The 16,253-nt window shown below is 41.0% G+C and overlaps 1 protein-coding gene across 1 annotated transcript in view; it reads right to left on the bottom strand.

Annotated features, from left to right (window-relative positions):
* The window catches only part of ALK (anaplastic lymphoma receptor tyrosine kinase), a 1,400,642-nt gene extending 1,384,820 nt beyond the window's left edge, over nucleotides 1–15,822 (bottom strand). Inside the window, exon 1 of the mRNA XM_006835167.1 lies at nucleotides 15,147–15,822. Coding sequence (XP_006835230.1) covers nucleotides 15,147–15,822 — 676 coding nt within the window. The remainder of the gene's footprint in view (nucleotides 1–15,146) is intronic.
* Nucleotides 15,823–16,253: the final 431 nt, after the last annotated feature.

Genomic DNA, 16,253 nt, shown 5'->3' with positions numbered 1-16,253 from the left:
CCTTAATCACTATACAGAATCCTTGTGTCGCACTGTGGGTTAATGCGCCAGACTGCAAAGCCATTTGAACTGCAATGTTGGTGGTTCAAGCTCACCAGTTGCTCCTCAGAAACCCTATCCAGGGTCGCTGTGGGTCAGAACCAACTCAATGGCACTTAACAACAATAATAACAAGAACCACTATACGGGGTCACTATGAATCAGAACCAATTCGATGGTGCTTAACAACAACAAGAAGACCCATGTGCCAAGCGTTGTACTACATTTTTAAATGAATAGTCTCTTTTACTCTTCATTTACTCCCATAGTAACACACCAGGACTCCCTCCTCATAAGAACCCTATGTTGTTGTTGTTGTTAAGTGCCGTCGAGTCGGTTCTGACCCATAGCGACCCTGTACAGGGTTTCCGAGGGTGTAAATCTTTACGGGAATAGAAAGAAAGCCTCATCTTTCTCCCGCGGAGCAGCTGGTAGTTTCGAACCGCTGACCTTAAGGTTCACAGCCCGATTCGTAACCACTACGCTACCAGAGCTCCTTTAAGAACCCTATAAACACTATAATAATACTTATTTTACAGAGGAGAATGCCAAAAGTAGAAAAGTTATTGCCATACTAGCTTTAGAACTTATAACTAGTCATCTCTGGAAGTGGGTATCAAAGCCAGAACTAAATCCAAATTCTATGACCCCTTGCAATTCTATCTCCTTTCAGAAATAAATGGATTAATGAGTGTTCACAACTCTTAAAAAAACAAAAAAAACCCACTGCAGCTTTCAGATTCTACTCTGAAAAGGATGCTTCCAATGATAATGAGGTCTGAGGCTGAGTGGAGAATTGCATTCCAAGCTGGATAGCTGGGGCAAGATGGATTCTCCCTCAAATCATGCAAGTACACATGCATGCATAAAACATTTTACATTTAATCAAAGCAGGAGAGGGCATGGATTGTGGGCCTTTTTCTGGAATGCCTCCATACCATACCATCATGAGATATGAAAAGTACAAATGGTTTTGTGTAGTAAGCCACTTTCTTCATGTGGTCAAACATTCTCAATACCTATCAAAGATCATTCACTGCTTGTTTCTATTCAGGTTTGCTGTTTCTCTGAAATGTAAACATCATGCCTTGCACTTCTGCCTCAGAAATACTCATGACTCACATAGGTCAGAATCTTCACACAAATTAAACTTAAGTCCAAACTGTGTTTCTTGCCTAAATGTTTAAGCACATAAATAATCTCCAGCTATCCTGGCTGTCATTTTAAGCTATTTGACATTTATTGTTCTGAAGAAAAGAAAGGTCAGATGTATCAAGTATGCAGTTGTGCTTCATGACATTTTTCTCCAACCAAATTCTTTCAAGTTATAGTACTGATACTAATACTGAGAGAGAGAGGAGAAACCCTGCTCTGTTGTGTGCTTCCTGCCTCAGCCGCCACGGTGACATACTCATATGTCACATACTTTGTAAACTTCAGTGTTTCCCCTCAGCTGCATTTGTCAAGCAGATGTGTGGGTGCAGGGGGCCTGGAGCATGACGGGGAAGGCAGGACCCGTGGAATGGAAAGGGATACAAGGCTTTGTAATCTGTTTAGCATGACCTCTGGTCATACTTCATGGGACAGATTGAGACCATCTGGTCCCTCTTCTGGGCTCTCCTCGCTTTGCCTCAGCCTGGACTTCCACACATTTGTCTTTTCCTCTCAGAGAAGGAAGTTGATTTCCTTCTCTCCAGTTACCTGAGCCTGTCGTTCTACCCATTCCTACCTCTGAGCTGCCCTCACTTCAGGTTTCACAACTTAAAATCTCACTGTGCTCTGGGATGGTCAGGTAACATTGGAAATATCTTGCCCTCCTTAGAGGGCTACACCTTAAAGGAGAGGGCATAGGAGGAAAGAATTTAGCACAAAAAGAGCTCTGAAAGCCACAGTTTGTGAGGAATAGTGACAAGAAGAGCTAGAGAGATTCATTTCCTTTGCAACACTCATCATTGTTTCTTCTTATACATTTATTTGTTAATTTGCACATTTAATGTGTCTCCTCCACCAGTCTGTAAACTCCATGAGCCAATGCCCATGTCTGTTTTGTTCACTGCTGTATCTATAGCACCCATACCTGATACACAATGTCTGACTGACATCCTGAAGTTATTCAACTTTATATTGGATTAACAATTGAGGGGAGAGGAAAGAAAAAGAAGGGGAGGAAGAGGAAGAAGAGAAAAAGGAGACTTCACTCCTAGGCATGTGGAATAACTGGCTTCAAACATTTGAAGGACCCTCATGCTGGAGAGAGGACAATGCTTGCTTAAGCTTAGAATTTAGGGGAAATAAAACATAGAGATTGTTGATATAGAGTTAAGCAAGTTGGGATTCAAATACTAGATTCTTCACTTACTACTTATGTGGCATTGGCAAGTTTGCTTACTTCTCTGAGCCTCAGCTTCTTTATCTGTAAAATGCAGGCACTACTAATAAAATCAACTAGTAACGTTATGTTGTTGTTATGTGCCATCGAGTCAGTTCCGACTCATAGAGATTCTGCACAGGGCTTTTGAGGAGTGACTGATGGTTAGCCTTGTGGTTAGCATCCAGTGCTGATCCTACAGCACTACACCATGACTCCAAAAGGAACCAGGAGGATTAAGTAAATTAGCCTTCAAAGAACTGCTATTATTGATATTAAGTTCCAGAGAAGGCTAAATCAACCAGTACTAAATATTTTCCCAGCAGATCTGTACAGAAAGTACAGGGCAGCCATGTAAAATAGTGATTTCTACCTCCCTAGAATTTTTAAAGGTTTATTTTAAAAAGAGGTTCTTAAAGTGGGTGGGGGCCTGCTTGGAATGGCATTTAAGATCCTATAAAAGTTGGCAGTGTCCAGATTGAGTGCTTTTTCTACACAATTATTCCCTCTCTTTTTGATACTAGAAACATCTCATTTCTATCGCTTTTTCCCTCCTAATTTTCAGCCTTAAGAAGTTTCATCTATCTTTAGTGCGTATTTTCATTCTGTTGAGCTTTCTAAAATCACTGAGATTTTATTCTCTTTTTCTCTCTTCATCCTTTCCTAACTGTACTCACTGAGCCAGCACTTTAACACACTTTACTTATATCTAGGCAGCAGTCCCTCTAAACCTCCTGCCTATAACTGCTCTCCATGCTACCCAGTGAATTGCTGTCAGCCAAACAAAATTGCCTTTCTACATCATGTGAGAAACATCTGCTTTCCTTAGCTTCCATGACATCACATAGCTCCTAGGCCTCCCTTTTTATGTCAGAAAAATGTTTTTTTCTGGCAATGCCAATGACTCACTTTGTTGTTGTTGTTAAGCACCCTCAAGTGGTTCCAACTATAGTAACCCTGCACAGGGTTTCTGAGGCTGTAAATCTTTCAGGGAGCAGGAAACCTCCTCATCTTTCTCCCATAGAGCAGCTGATGCATTTGAACCACTGACCTTCTGGTTCATAGACCATTGTTTATCCTTCCACTGTCTAATTATGAGTTGTTCTAAAGCCAAAGTTGACCTTCCCTCCTCTCTCTTTTTCTTCAGGAAAAATCTATCTAGTTTAAGAACTAAACCAGCAAGTCCATGTAAATAACTGCCACATCCATATCTTAAGTCTTGATCTCTTACCTATTCATACTTCAGTCCAATATATTCATAACAGAGAATCTAATCTTGACTTGGCGGCCACAAAATGATCATTATCAGGCCAGCAAGTCTATCCTCAGATCAGATGCTCCTTCCAGTTCTTTTCTTTACCAGGAGTGCCAACAGTCTTCAAAGTACCAAGCCAAACCCTTAGACTTTGAACCCCTTCCCATCCCTCTTTCCCCTTATGCCTGGGCTTCTCTTGACCAAGCTCTGGTCCCCTTACTCCTCAGCCTGTGCAACAATCTCTCTGGTTTTGCTCCAGCAAATATTTGGTAAGCATGTTTCGTAATGTGGAAGGTCAAAGAAAAAGAGGAAGACCCCCCAGAGAGATGGATTGGCAAAGTGGCAGTACCAATGGGCTCAACTGTGGCAACAAATGTGAGGTTAGCCCAGGATCAGGCAGTGTTTTGTTCTGTTGTTCATAGGGTCACTATGATTCAGTACCAACTTGATGTTCAGTACCTAACAACAACAATTCAGTAAAACAAATTAACCAATAAATAAGCATTTTCTCAGGCAAAAACAGAAGCATGTAGACAACCAATAAAAGTTTCCTTTGTCTAATTTCTTTTTAGTGAGCACCTTCCATACAATTCTATACAGTGTTTCAGATGTCAGTGACTGTAATCTCAAAATTCATCAAATAGACTCCCAGTAACTAATACTCATGTCATCAAAAGCTGTAAAATTAGAATTTTAAGACTTCAATCACACTCAAATTTCATACTAAACAATACAATGCTCAACTATTTTAATAAACAGCCTAAAATTGCTCATTATACAAAGAACCAAAAAACAAAAAAACATGACTACTTCTTAAGAGAAAAGATAATCAACAGATGCCAACAACAAGATGAGCCAGATGACAAAGTTATCAAGCAAAGACTTTACAGAAGCTATTATCATTGTGGTCCAGGTGGTAAAAGTAAACACTCTAGAAAAGAGGTGAAAAAGTAAAAGTTCTTAAGAGAGAAATAGGAATTACTTTCAACGATGGAAAATGTATTACTGGCAAATACAATATAGTATAGATTCAATTCCAGAGCATCATAGTAAAGCAAATCTTGTAACAGTGAGTCATACTTTTTTTTTTTTTTTTGCTTTCGTAGTGCATATAAAAGTTATGTTTACACGTCACTGAGATCTTTTAAGCGTACAAATAGCATTATCAGAAAGTTTCACATAGTGTGATTATTACCAAATGTGACACACAAAGATATGAAGAGAGCCCATGCAGTTGGAAAAATGGTTTTGATGGATTTATTTGATGCAAGGTTGCCACAAAATTTCAATTCATAAAAGACACTGTATCTGAAAAGTATAATAAAATGAAATATCCTTGTACCTAAAATAAAAATTATAACAGAAGGTAGGCAATAAAGGAAAGAGTCAGCAAACTTGAGTTTACAGAAATTATCAGATTTTTAAAGAAAGATAACAAGATTCAACCACATGCTTTTTATAAGAAACCCTCTTTAAATATCAAGGCATAGATTAAAAGTAAAAGTACAGAACAGATAAAATATGCCATGTAAACTGTAATCAAAGGAAAACTAAAGTGGCTATATTAATATCAGGGGGAACACAGCGGTTCCATATGGTAATCACTGAACTGTGAACCACAAGATCCATGGTTCAAGCCAGCCAGTTGCTCTGCAAGAGAAAGATGAAGCTTTGGAGTCCTGATGTTGTGTTGTAGGATAAGCACTGGACTGCTAACTCCAAGGTTGGTGGTTTAAACCCACCAGTCACTGCTCGGAAACTCTATAGAGGATCACTGAGTTGGAATCGACTTGTCAGCACTTAACAACAGCAACAACAACAACAGATTAATCACATTGAAAGTAAACTTGAAAACATGAATTAACACCAAGAATAAAAATGGATTCAGGTACTGGTAAAAGAAACAAATCATCAAGAAAATGTAGAAGTCGTAAATAATAGGAATATGCAGCTAATAAGAGGAAGAAGTACAACCAGAATGCTCCTTGGAAGCCAGGATGGCCAGACTTCATCTCTCTCATACTTCAGACATATTATCATAGGGACCAGTCGCTGGAGAAAGATGCCATGTTTGGTAAAGTGGAGGGTCAGAAAAAAAGAGGAAGACCCCAATGAGATGGATTGGCACAGTACAAGCAGTAACGTGTTCAAATGTAGCAACAATTGTGAGGTTGGTGCAGGACCGGGCAGTGTTTGGTTCTGTTAAGCATAGGGTCACTATGAGTCAGTACAGACTCAATAATACCTAGTAACAACAACAATAATAGCCTTTAAAATACATGACGAAGTAAAAACTGATAGAATTAAAAAGAGAACTAGACAAAGCAAAAACTTGGAGACCTTGTTGTTAAGTGACATCAAGTTGGTTCCAACTCACAGCAACCCAGTATAGGATTTCTGAGGAGTGGATGGTGGATTTTAACTGCCAACTTTGCAGTTAGTAGTTGCTTATCCTACAGAACCACACCAGGACTCTTTAGCACTTGCTTATTGATAATCCATACAACAAACAGACTGAAAATCAGTAAGAATACAAAGACAGGAACAACACTACTAACCAAATTGGCCTAACTGACAATTATCAAACACCTCATTCAACAACAGCAGACCGCATGTTCAAGTGCATATGGAACATTCATTGTTTATATGGACTCCATGAGGTCTTCATGGCAGGTCTACATTATCTCCTTTAGGAGCAAAGGCCTAGAGTCTCAGTGAGTTTAAGATTTCAAAGATAAGAAAAGGTGAATACCAGAATAAAATCTGTCTTAGTTCTCTTGTGCTTCTATAACAGAAACAGAAACATAAGTGAATGGCTTTGGCAAACAAAAATGTATTTTTTCCACAGTGTAGGAAAGCTAGTCCATATTCAGAGTACTGGCTGTGCAGGAGGGATTTCTCTTTCTGTCAGCTCTGAGAAAAGGCCATTCCTTGTCCTCTTTCAGCAGCTGTGGGCTCAGCATTTCTTAGAGCTCTCCAAGTGTCTTGGTATCAAGATTCCCCTGCATCTAGGAGCTTCACAGTGCAGGGCCCAAAGCATGCACTCTACTCCCAGCTCTCTTTTTTGGTTGTAGAAGACCTCTCTGATTTCTGTTCACTTTTTTCTTTATCTCTTGTAAGTTAAAGGTGTTGGAGAAGAATATTAAAATTACTATGGACTGCCAGAAGGAAAAACAAATTTGTCTTGAAAGAACTTACAATAAAAATGCTCCTTGTAAGCCAGGATGATGAGAATTTGTCTCTCATACTTCAGACATGTTATCAGGAGATAGCATTCCTGGAGAAGGACATCATGCTTGGTAGAGGGTCAGCGAAAAAGAGGAAGACCCCCAATGAGATCGACTGACACAGTGGCAGCAGCAATGGGCTCAAATGTTAACAACTGTGAGGATGGTGAAGGACCGGGCAGTGTTTCATTCTGCCGTGCTGTTTCATTGGATCACTATGAGTTAGAACCAATCAGACACACCTATCAATAAGTAAAAGGTGTTGCAGGTCACACCCCAAGGTAACGCCCCTGACATTAGATTAGGGTTGTGATGGTATTAAGTGTTGCAGCCCACTCTTAATCTTCTTACTGGTTTATCACACCAGAGCACACCAAGGGGGAATCATCATATAACTAACTACCACATTATATTATTACATAACTGCCGAACCACTGAGAATCCTGGTCCAACCAAGCTGGCACAATTGCTGGGGGACACAATTCAATTAATTAATGACAGAATCTAAGTCATCTAGTTCCTAATCTAGTGTTATTTCCACCACAGAACACTTACTTCAATTTTCTAGTATGAGCATGTGTAAGGACTTAGAAAGGAGTCCTGTCTATACCTGTCCTCATTAGCCCATATTTCAATGAAAACTCAAGAGAATATAAATATAAACAAAAGAAAAACTACTCAATTGTTTTAATTTGCCTTCTTATTTCCTTTGACTAGTTTTCTAATTTCCGTTAAGCCTATCCAGATTTACTTTGCCCTGTGAGCTCACACTTCTGTCATGCCTCCCCTTTAGCCTTTTCCTTATTCCGTGGAAGAGTTGCTAACTATCTCTCCATGCACCTGATGTTACTTAGCCAGAAATATAAGGAACAAAGACTTTTAGTTAACCAAGTGGTTGGTTATGTATCCTTAAGGGAGTTCTATTCCTGCCCTGTTTGGGGGCCTCCCACTTTCTGGAATGCCTACATTATATCACCAAATCAACCTGATGGAATTTCCCTAGGGAATGACTCAAGCTCAAAACAGCCCAGCTGAAAAACTCATCACAAAATCTACTGAAAAAATAAACAAAAAATGTTTGTTTGTTTCCCAGAAATCTAGCTCACCAATTAGGGCACTGGGATCCTTCCCAGTCCTTCCCTCCCTCATCACCAGGACAACCCTCTTTGGCTGCTCCCCTCTCACACTTTGACCTGTTTGAAATAACCTAGGTCATCACTTGGTTAAGAAACATTGACTACATCCTAGATTGAGGACAGCACAATAGTTTTAAGGAAGAAAGCATCCACAAGACTCTTTGATAGCTTTATTCTCAGGTCTCGTTCTGTGACCCCTGGACCTACAACTGTCCTCCCCATACTTCATCTTCTCCCAAGAAGAGATGATAGTCATGTGCATCTTTTGAAAGTAATGGTTCAGCAATTGTTTAAAAAAAAAAAAAAATTACCTACAAAATGCTGCATGGATGCTTAACAGCCTCTTTTAAGTTTAAACATTTTCATGAGTCCCTGGGTTATATGTCTCCATGGAATCTCAAGGTATATTGCTCTTAATGGGCTCATGTCAATTATCGATTTGGTACTTTATATTTCTCTCTGTGCCCTCCATATGACAATGAATGGCAAAGGCTGGAATGTAAGAGAAGGGCACAAATGGAGCTAAATACAGTAAAGGAGCTACTATAGGTTAGTAGAACAGCATCTCTCTGGGCACGGACAGGCTTGAATTGGATAGATGATACTCAGTCAAGGAAGATCCACCATCTGAGAACTACTTCTCTGTAATGCCTCTACAGCACTCTTCCCTAGTATTACCTTTCATACTTTCTTAAAGTTAAGGGTTGGCTTCTTTCTCTAGGAAATAAAAAGAATGATTGGATTGTGATTAGGCTATCTGGACCTTTGGATTGAATTCAAGGTCAAAAGACCCATAAGATATAGAGCAGCTGTGGACTCTAGGCCAATGGATTGAGAAAGGCTGTGTACCTGTAGGCTGGAGGCTGCCTTGCAAGTGTGCCCTTTGGACATTTAAATGCATATGTATTTTCTGTTTTGTATGTGTACATCAAAAAAAGAAAAAAGGGGAATAGAGGTAAATATTGTTGACTGATGGTACATGGAGGAGATTATAATCATTGCAGTGAAACAAAATATGATTTATTGAATGTAAAACTGATAATCTGCCCTGTTAAACTTTCACTCAATTCACAATGAAAACTTGAAAAATAAATAAAGACAGGGTAGCCAAAAAATAAATAAATAAGAGAAAATACTAGTTGACGGAAACATCAACTACACCTCAGTCCTCCTTCCTAGGTACATTTCTGGGACAGATAGACCTCCGACAGTGTAACAACAGAAACTATCACCCTGGTCACACTCATCCTTTTCTGTTGATCTACCTGTCATCTCTTGGGAGTCCCAAAGTAGCTACATGGGGAACCCACAGTATCTTAATTGCTGTTGTAAGAGTTAATGCATATGAACATATACATGGACCTCGCGGCTTCTTATGACATCATTCAAATAAATTGAAATGTTTACGTAACCCATGGAGTTATAGAGTATAAAACGTATCTGACCATAACCACAGGTCTTGGGTATTGCTGCTGCTACAAAAACACATAAGGTCATATTCATGGAACACTTGATTATATGTCATGCAATGAATTCAGCATTTAATCTTCATACTAACACCTCAAGTTGGGAATTTATACTATCTTCATTTTTCTAATGATGAAAATGGGCTACAAAGATACTATGGAATTTTCTCCCCCAAGGACATGGCTATTGCCCACCAAATGTTTGTTGGATATTCTGGCAAGGATAATGTGAAGCTTTTCATCTATTTAAAATCTGGCTGGTTGTTGGTGGTCTTCACCTTGAGATGATTGCCTGACTGGAAGGAACACTGATTTGAAGGCAAGAAGAACTGCAGTCCTAGTTAGTACTTAGGACAGAAGCTGGCATCACATAACCTCTCAATACATAAATGAAAATGTTTAGGTTATCAAACATATGGAGTCCAGCGAATCCATTTGTAAAATAAAGTAAATACTTCGATGTCTACTGGATTGCTATTGTTGCTGCTAAGTTCTGACTCATAGTGACCCTGTGCGGAGTTTCTGAGGCTGTAAATCTTTGCAGAAAGTCTCATCTTTCTCCCTCAGAGTGACTGGTGGGCTCAAACCACTGACTTTATAGTTCATAGTCCAGTGCTTATCCTACAAAGCCACTGCACTTCATATCTACTGTCCAGAATTGATAAAAAATAATAAATTTGAGAGGGCTCCATAAATTTAAAAGTCCCAAACAACTGTAGGGTAAGCACTGTACTGCTGACCACAAGATCATCAATTCAAACCCACCAGCCACTCTTCAGAAACCCTATACAGGGTCACTATAAATTGGAACCAACTCGACTGCACTTACCATACAGCAATAATAGAACACTAACAACAACAACTACAACAATAATGGTTATAAATAAAGGCAAATGTCCTTTACAAGTCAAACTAGGCAAATTCCTATGAAGTGAAGTTATCTGACAGTAATCCCATGGGTGGTAGAGTACCACAGATTTTATTGACCCATCCTCCCTCCTCACCCATCCACACAGTACAGCATTGTCTAATCTTCAGCAAACCAAGTTCTTTATTGCTGTTTTTGTTGTTACTAAGTGCTGTCAAGTCCATTCCAACTCACAGCAATCCTGTATAGAGTTTCTTAGAAGTAACTGGTGGGTTTGAACTGCTGACCTAGGGGTTCAAACTGACCTTGCGGTCTAGTGCATTATCCTGTAGCACCATACTAGGACTCCAACTTCTTTATAGAGACATTTATTTTTATTAATGATAATACTCTCCTCCTGTAACCCACTCCACATACCCAAATCCCATATAGTTCTTATTTTTCATTTATAAATTAAAAAAAATATTCAACGGGAGGTAAATGAAGTTCTTCTTTCAGGTGACAGTATGTAAGTATACATTATCATTATTTCAAAGTATTTTCAAAAAAATCAGTAGATGCCCACTAAATCTAGAATTGATCAGTCTAGAACTTCAAATTTCACTGCCATATTCTCATGCACATGCATATAGATGTGTTGTAGATGCAGAATATTCTGGCAAGTGGCCTCTCTATTGGATCTACAGAAGAGAGCATAAACATCCTAGAGAAATAGTCTGTGTTTAATCAGAGTATGTGGGTAAGTAAGAGACAGTAAACACAGTCATTTCAAAATATTTTTTTACTAAAAATTTTGTAAGCTCTTCCCACCATCTTCAAAGATAAAAAGCAATTATTTTAGTTTCCCCTGGAAACACCAGTGCCCAAGCCTCTCAGGAATTATATCTCAAAAGATCCTGGATCCTGCTGCTGTACCCCATCCCAGCTCTCCTGTAGTATGTCTTCCCAACATTTGAAAATATAGAACTAATTAATTATGAATGCTGTGGCTTGTCTGACCCACATCTTACCTTACTCTCTGCTCCCTTGGAATTCCTTTCCAAAGTTAAAGGAATATCAATTTCTGAAAAATAAGAAGGTTTCCCTGATATTCAACCTGAAGTTTCCTTCTGTGAGTTGCATCCTATGTCTACTACAGACCACACTAAATAACTCCTCTCTTTCACTGCCACTCTCCCTCTTCAAAGATTTGTAGATTGCTGCCATGGCTTTCCCTTCATCACCACTTAGCCCAGCCATATATATTTAATTCTTTTCATCTTTCATCATAAATCAGTCCCTTCAACTCTTAAATCAGCTCTCTGCTCTTCTCTGGACTAGTTCCAACTCTCCCAATTCACCCCAATAACTAATATCCCTTCTGGGCGCTCCAATTTTCTCTCTATCTTCTTTTGCTCTCTCTGCCCTCTCCAGAAATGAAATGAGAAGGGACTGATAGATATGTGAGGTCAAGGGTCAGGTGTACTGCATTGCTTGCATCTATTCTGAATTCTTCAGGTCTCTCCTTAGTAAGGACAAAGCCAGGGGAGGTCCTTAAAAGAAAAGGCATTCTATTATCCCACAGTTCAACATCCTCCAAACCTCTACCTGGGGATTGGGATAAGCAGGATCTCAAACACCTACAAAACAACATACAAACTGGAGTTGTAGGCAATGTGACAACCTCAGGACAGACACTGCACATACTTCCTGTGATTTGAACTGTCCCAGGAGGGTACATTACCATTCATACAGTCCCAGAAGCTGCCTCAGACTTTTAAACCACTGGTCCCATTTATGAATTCCAAGTAACCCACAAAAGGAAAAAAAAAAAAAAAAAAAATCATTAACATGTCATGTATTTTAAGGCCTCTCAGATATCCTTTTGTCCTCTCAGACCACCCAAATGGCATGCAATTCAAAGATAGCCCTTTGTCCTAGATGGTTGCTTTCCATTTTTACCACATCCTTTGCCATGGTCCTGCTCAGGTTTAGGAAGCTATCTTCAGTCTGCCCCAGGCCCTTAATCACAAGGGGTGACAGAATAACTCTTTTCCACTCCCCTCCTCTCAAAAAGTCCCATCAGCATGCCCTTTAGTCCAGACCACCAGTCACTTGGGCAGAAACCAGGGGAAATGAGCTGAATTGTGCCCACTACCCTTGTATAACTGAAGATCCCATGTCACAGAGGAGTTAAATATATTTTCTATAAATCAGGACCGATATAAAGAGAATAAATCCATTTTCTCAAACATGATAAATAGAAAAATCAATCCAAGTGGCAAGACCCAAGCTTGAATTTTTGTACAAGAAAATGACTGGGATCTCAATGATATATGCTTCCCCAAACATGAAACCTGGTACAGCAGGGTGTGTCCACTATATGGGGAAGTCTACAGGGGAGACTGCTTTTAAATTAGGCTGGAGGTGATAGTAAGACAAGAGCCCAGTCTTGCATGGCCAGCTGCCTAACTGCAGACAGCATATGTCCTCAGAGGCAGGGAAGTCCAGCCTGTTCCAAGTGTGATCACCACGAAACCTGAAGTGCTTTTCAATAAGCTGCCTGTCTCTCTAGAGGTCATGGGGAGCTCATCCAGTTACACTTAGTGTCTTATTTGATCTCATCAATAATCATTTGATCCCAATCCTGTTGAAAAACACTTGGCCAAAAATTTCAGCCTTTTAATGGCAGAATCCTGGCTCTTTCGGAAATCAGCACTGTTAAATGTGTCAAATGATGCATAAGGACTTGGTCCAGCTGCCAAATAGACTGTGCTACTTAGGGAGGGCTTGGGATGCTCACAGTGCTTCTCTACTGCCAGAATCAGAGCAGCTCTTGGAATGCATTCCTCTGTACATGAAACTCCCCCACTCACCTGCTCAAACTCCTTATCTAAGGCTGACCTGGAGTTCACTCTTCAAATACATTTAGTGTGTGACTCTTCAGAGACACCCACTGATTGCTTCATGCAGAGCCTACTTGTTTATAGTAAGCAAATTTGGGGCTACAAAAAGGATCTCTTTGGCCTTTCCCCAACATCTAGCAACAGTTGATATGGGCTGCTGACGCTTATGGTCATTTAATAAGAGGTGATGGGGAAGTTGCAGAGATTATCGTAGACATCAAAGTAGAAGGAAATCTACATTTCCAAAGAAGTCATTTTTTATACCCATTATAAAAAATACAGGGTACTAAAAGAGATCATTGCATTATAAACCACAGAAGCCACAATGACATTTAAGCCCAGCTGTTCTCTACAAAACTATCTTTGGTAAAACAACAGTAATATGGTCTTCCATCTCAATCCAATGAAGGAAATCTCACATTTATCAGACTCTGCCTCTTACATGAAATCCTGAACTGGACAATGAAGGGTCATTTAAAGTGCCAATGCCATTAATGCTAATAGTGAAATATACATCCATACTGCTTTCCTTAAAAAACACATGCCACTATGTTTTTTGTGTAATGACTTTGGAACCACATCTTCTGAATATCCCTGTTGCTTGAGCATTTTGGGTGTATGGAGGTGTGTGTGTGTGTGTATGTGTGTGTGTGTGTGTGTGTGTGTGTGTATGAACAAACATGGAAGATACTTGTAGCTCTACTATGAGCCTTTTTCAATGCTTTCCATCCAATTAATGTTAAACATTAGTAACCAGTGGAGCATAAGAACTTCATTTATTTTTGACGATGAGAATGATAGAAAAGAAACTGGGTTAGCTCAATGGAAATTAATGCAGGCTTTAAAAAGGCACGATTTCTTTTCTGTGCATTTCTCATTCATTTACATTGTATTATTTTATTCACAAGTCCTTCCTCAGTGATCCTACAAAAGAAATATCCATTCAAAATCGCCTGGCTTTCCAGTCATAGAATACTCTGGGGAAAATTAGAAATAAGTGCTTACACTAACTCCTGCAACTCAGTAAATATGGGAAGAAAATAAGGGGGTAATGAAACAGAAACCTCATTTCAGGAATCTCCAGCAGAGAGATCTGCAGTGAAACAGGCTTGCCAGAGACTGTCATTGAGATCTGCTGCTGCAGACATTTAAGCTAAGAGTCAGAGGAAAATTGGGAAGGCAGGAAGTGAAAGGACGGAAAACCAACTATTGTCTCTCCCTGGTTCATGGTAACTCTCTCAGTGCAAGACAATCTTTGCAACTTTCCTTTCTCTTTGCACATTTCCTTCTAGTCTCTATCCTTTAGCTCCTCTGAGGCTCTTCCAATGACATCTGAGAAAACAAATGCGTTTGAGAGCAGATAATGGGTAGGGGAGTCAGGTGATGAATAAAGAGGCAATCCATGGGAAAGCCAACATTTGGAGGGACAGCTGGGAAAGGTTCAATAATACGGCTGAGGATTCTATATTCCCTGATAAAGTGTTCCACATTTTCAAAATCTGTGGTTGCAGGAAGAGGAATCAAGGAGAAGGAAGCATGGCAATAGTTTAGAGATAACTAAGCTTGGAACATAGAATAAATAGGAGTGTCTCAACAGTCTCAGTGACCCAGGAGGAAAAACACACAGTTTTGGCTCCAATCATGTATAAGTCGGTAAAAGTAGGCATTCGGTAAGAGTAGGAAACTTTTCTCTTAACTTGGTTTCTACAGAGAAAGAAAGGCCCTGCATTCAGGGAGAAATTTTAAAACTATAGTGGAGCCAGAGAAAGAGATTTGTGGAAGAAGGAAAGAGGGATAAGAATCGGCGATTGGGAATTTGGAAAGGTGGATTAATTAACAATGATTACAAATCAATGTGACTAAAAAGACAAATTCCGGCATGTTCAGGCGGGAGCTGCTCACCGGTCCCGATGATCTGGAAGAGAAGGCGGGGCTGGGACGCGCGGATCGCCGCGGACAGTCTTCCCTCTCTGCCCACTTCTGACGCCTTTTTCTCGGGCATCAGGCGTATCCGCAGCCGCCCTTCGCCATGGAGAATCCACCAGCTGAACAGCTCGCTGAGGTTGAACTGGAGCAGTCCCGCAGCCGCTTCCTCTGGGGGCCCTATGCAACCCTCAAGAATAGCCTCTTCTCCCAGTTCCAACACAAGCTGCTTGGCGCGACGGAGCTTACGAACCGAGCCGCCTTTCAGAACCCTGGACAGCGTCCGTGCGGGGGATGGAGAGCTAGAGTCTGCGGTCCGGGATACCTCGGGCGGTGGTCCCAAAAGCCTAATTAGAGGGTCACAATCGAGAGCCAGGGAGCCGCGTGCCTCAGGCCGTCCATCCCTCAATTCAGAGGGGAAAGGAGACGGCAGCAGTAAGTCTCGGGCGTAGACACGGAACAGCGAGGGTACAACGAAGTCCACCGCCAGGCTCTTCCTCTGCAGGCGAGAGTAGCTAAGCGGCTCCCGGGGTTGCAGTTGCGGCCCCACAGCAAGTGATCCCGCGCGCTGGCTAGTCCCGGTCCCGGAGCCTGAGGCTGCCGCCAACAGGGGCTGCAAAGGCAGCAGCAGCCACAGAAGCCTGAATGTTCCCATCTCAACTGAGGAGAGCTGTTTATATTTGTCTCTCCCGACTCTCACCGTCCCAATCTTGCCCTTCACTTCCCACCAAGTCGTAAGGGGCTCAAAATGGTCCTTGGTCCTGAAAGCCTTCTTTCCCTTGATCTCTGAGGGATTGGTCGTGCACTCTGTCCTCTCACTTTTCTCCAACTCCAAGGATGTAAATAGAAAGCTGAGGGAAACCGGGCTGCAAGCGTGCTGAGCCCATATGCTAGGACCCTGTGCCTCTCTAGCGTTGCGCGAGCGCCGCACCCCCGTCTGTAGCTCACTGCGCTCCAGAATGAGAGATACTACTATGGTTAAAGGAAGGCGGCTATTGAGTACCGTCCTCTCCTGCCCCTCGCGGCCAGAGCTGGGGTCTGTCTGTTCTCCCAACGGCTTTCAATCCTCACAACTTTATGGACTAA

The sequence above is a fragment of the Chrysochloris asiatica genome, unplaced genomic scaffold (genome assembly GCF_000296735.1).
Source record: "Chrysochloris asiatica unplaced genomic scaffold, ChrAsi1.0 scaffold00016, whole genome shotgun sequence".
Taxonomy (NCBI): Eukaryota; Metazoa; Chordata; class Mammalia; order Afrosoricida; family Chrysochloridae; genus Chrysochloris; species Chrysochloris asiatica.
The sequence above is the reverse complement of the archived record's forward strand: the minus strand, read 5'-3'. Positions and strand labels throughout refer to the sequence as shown.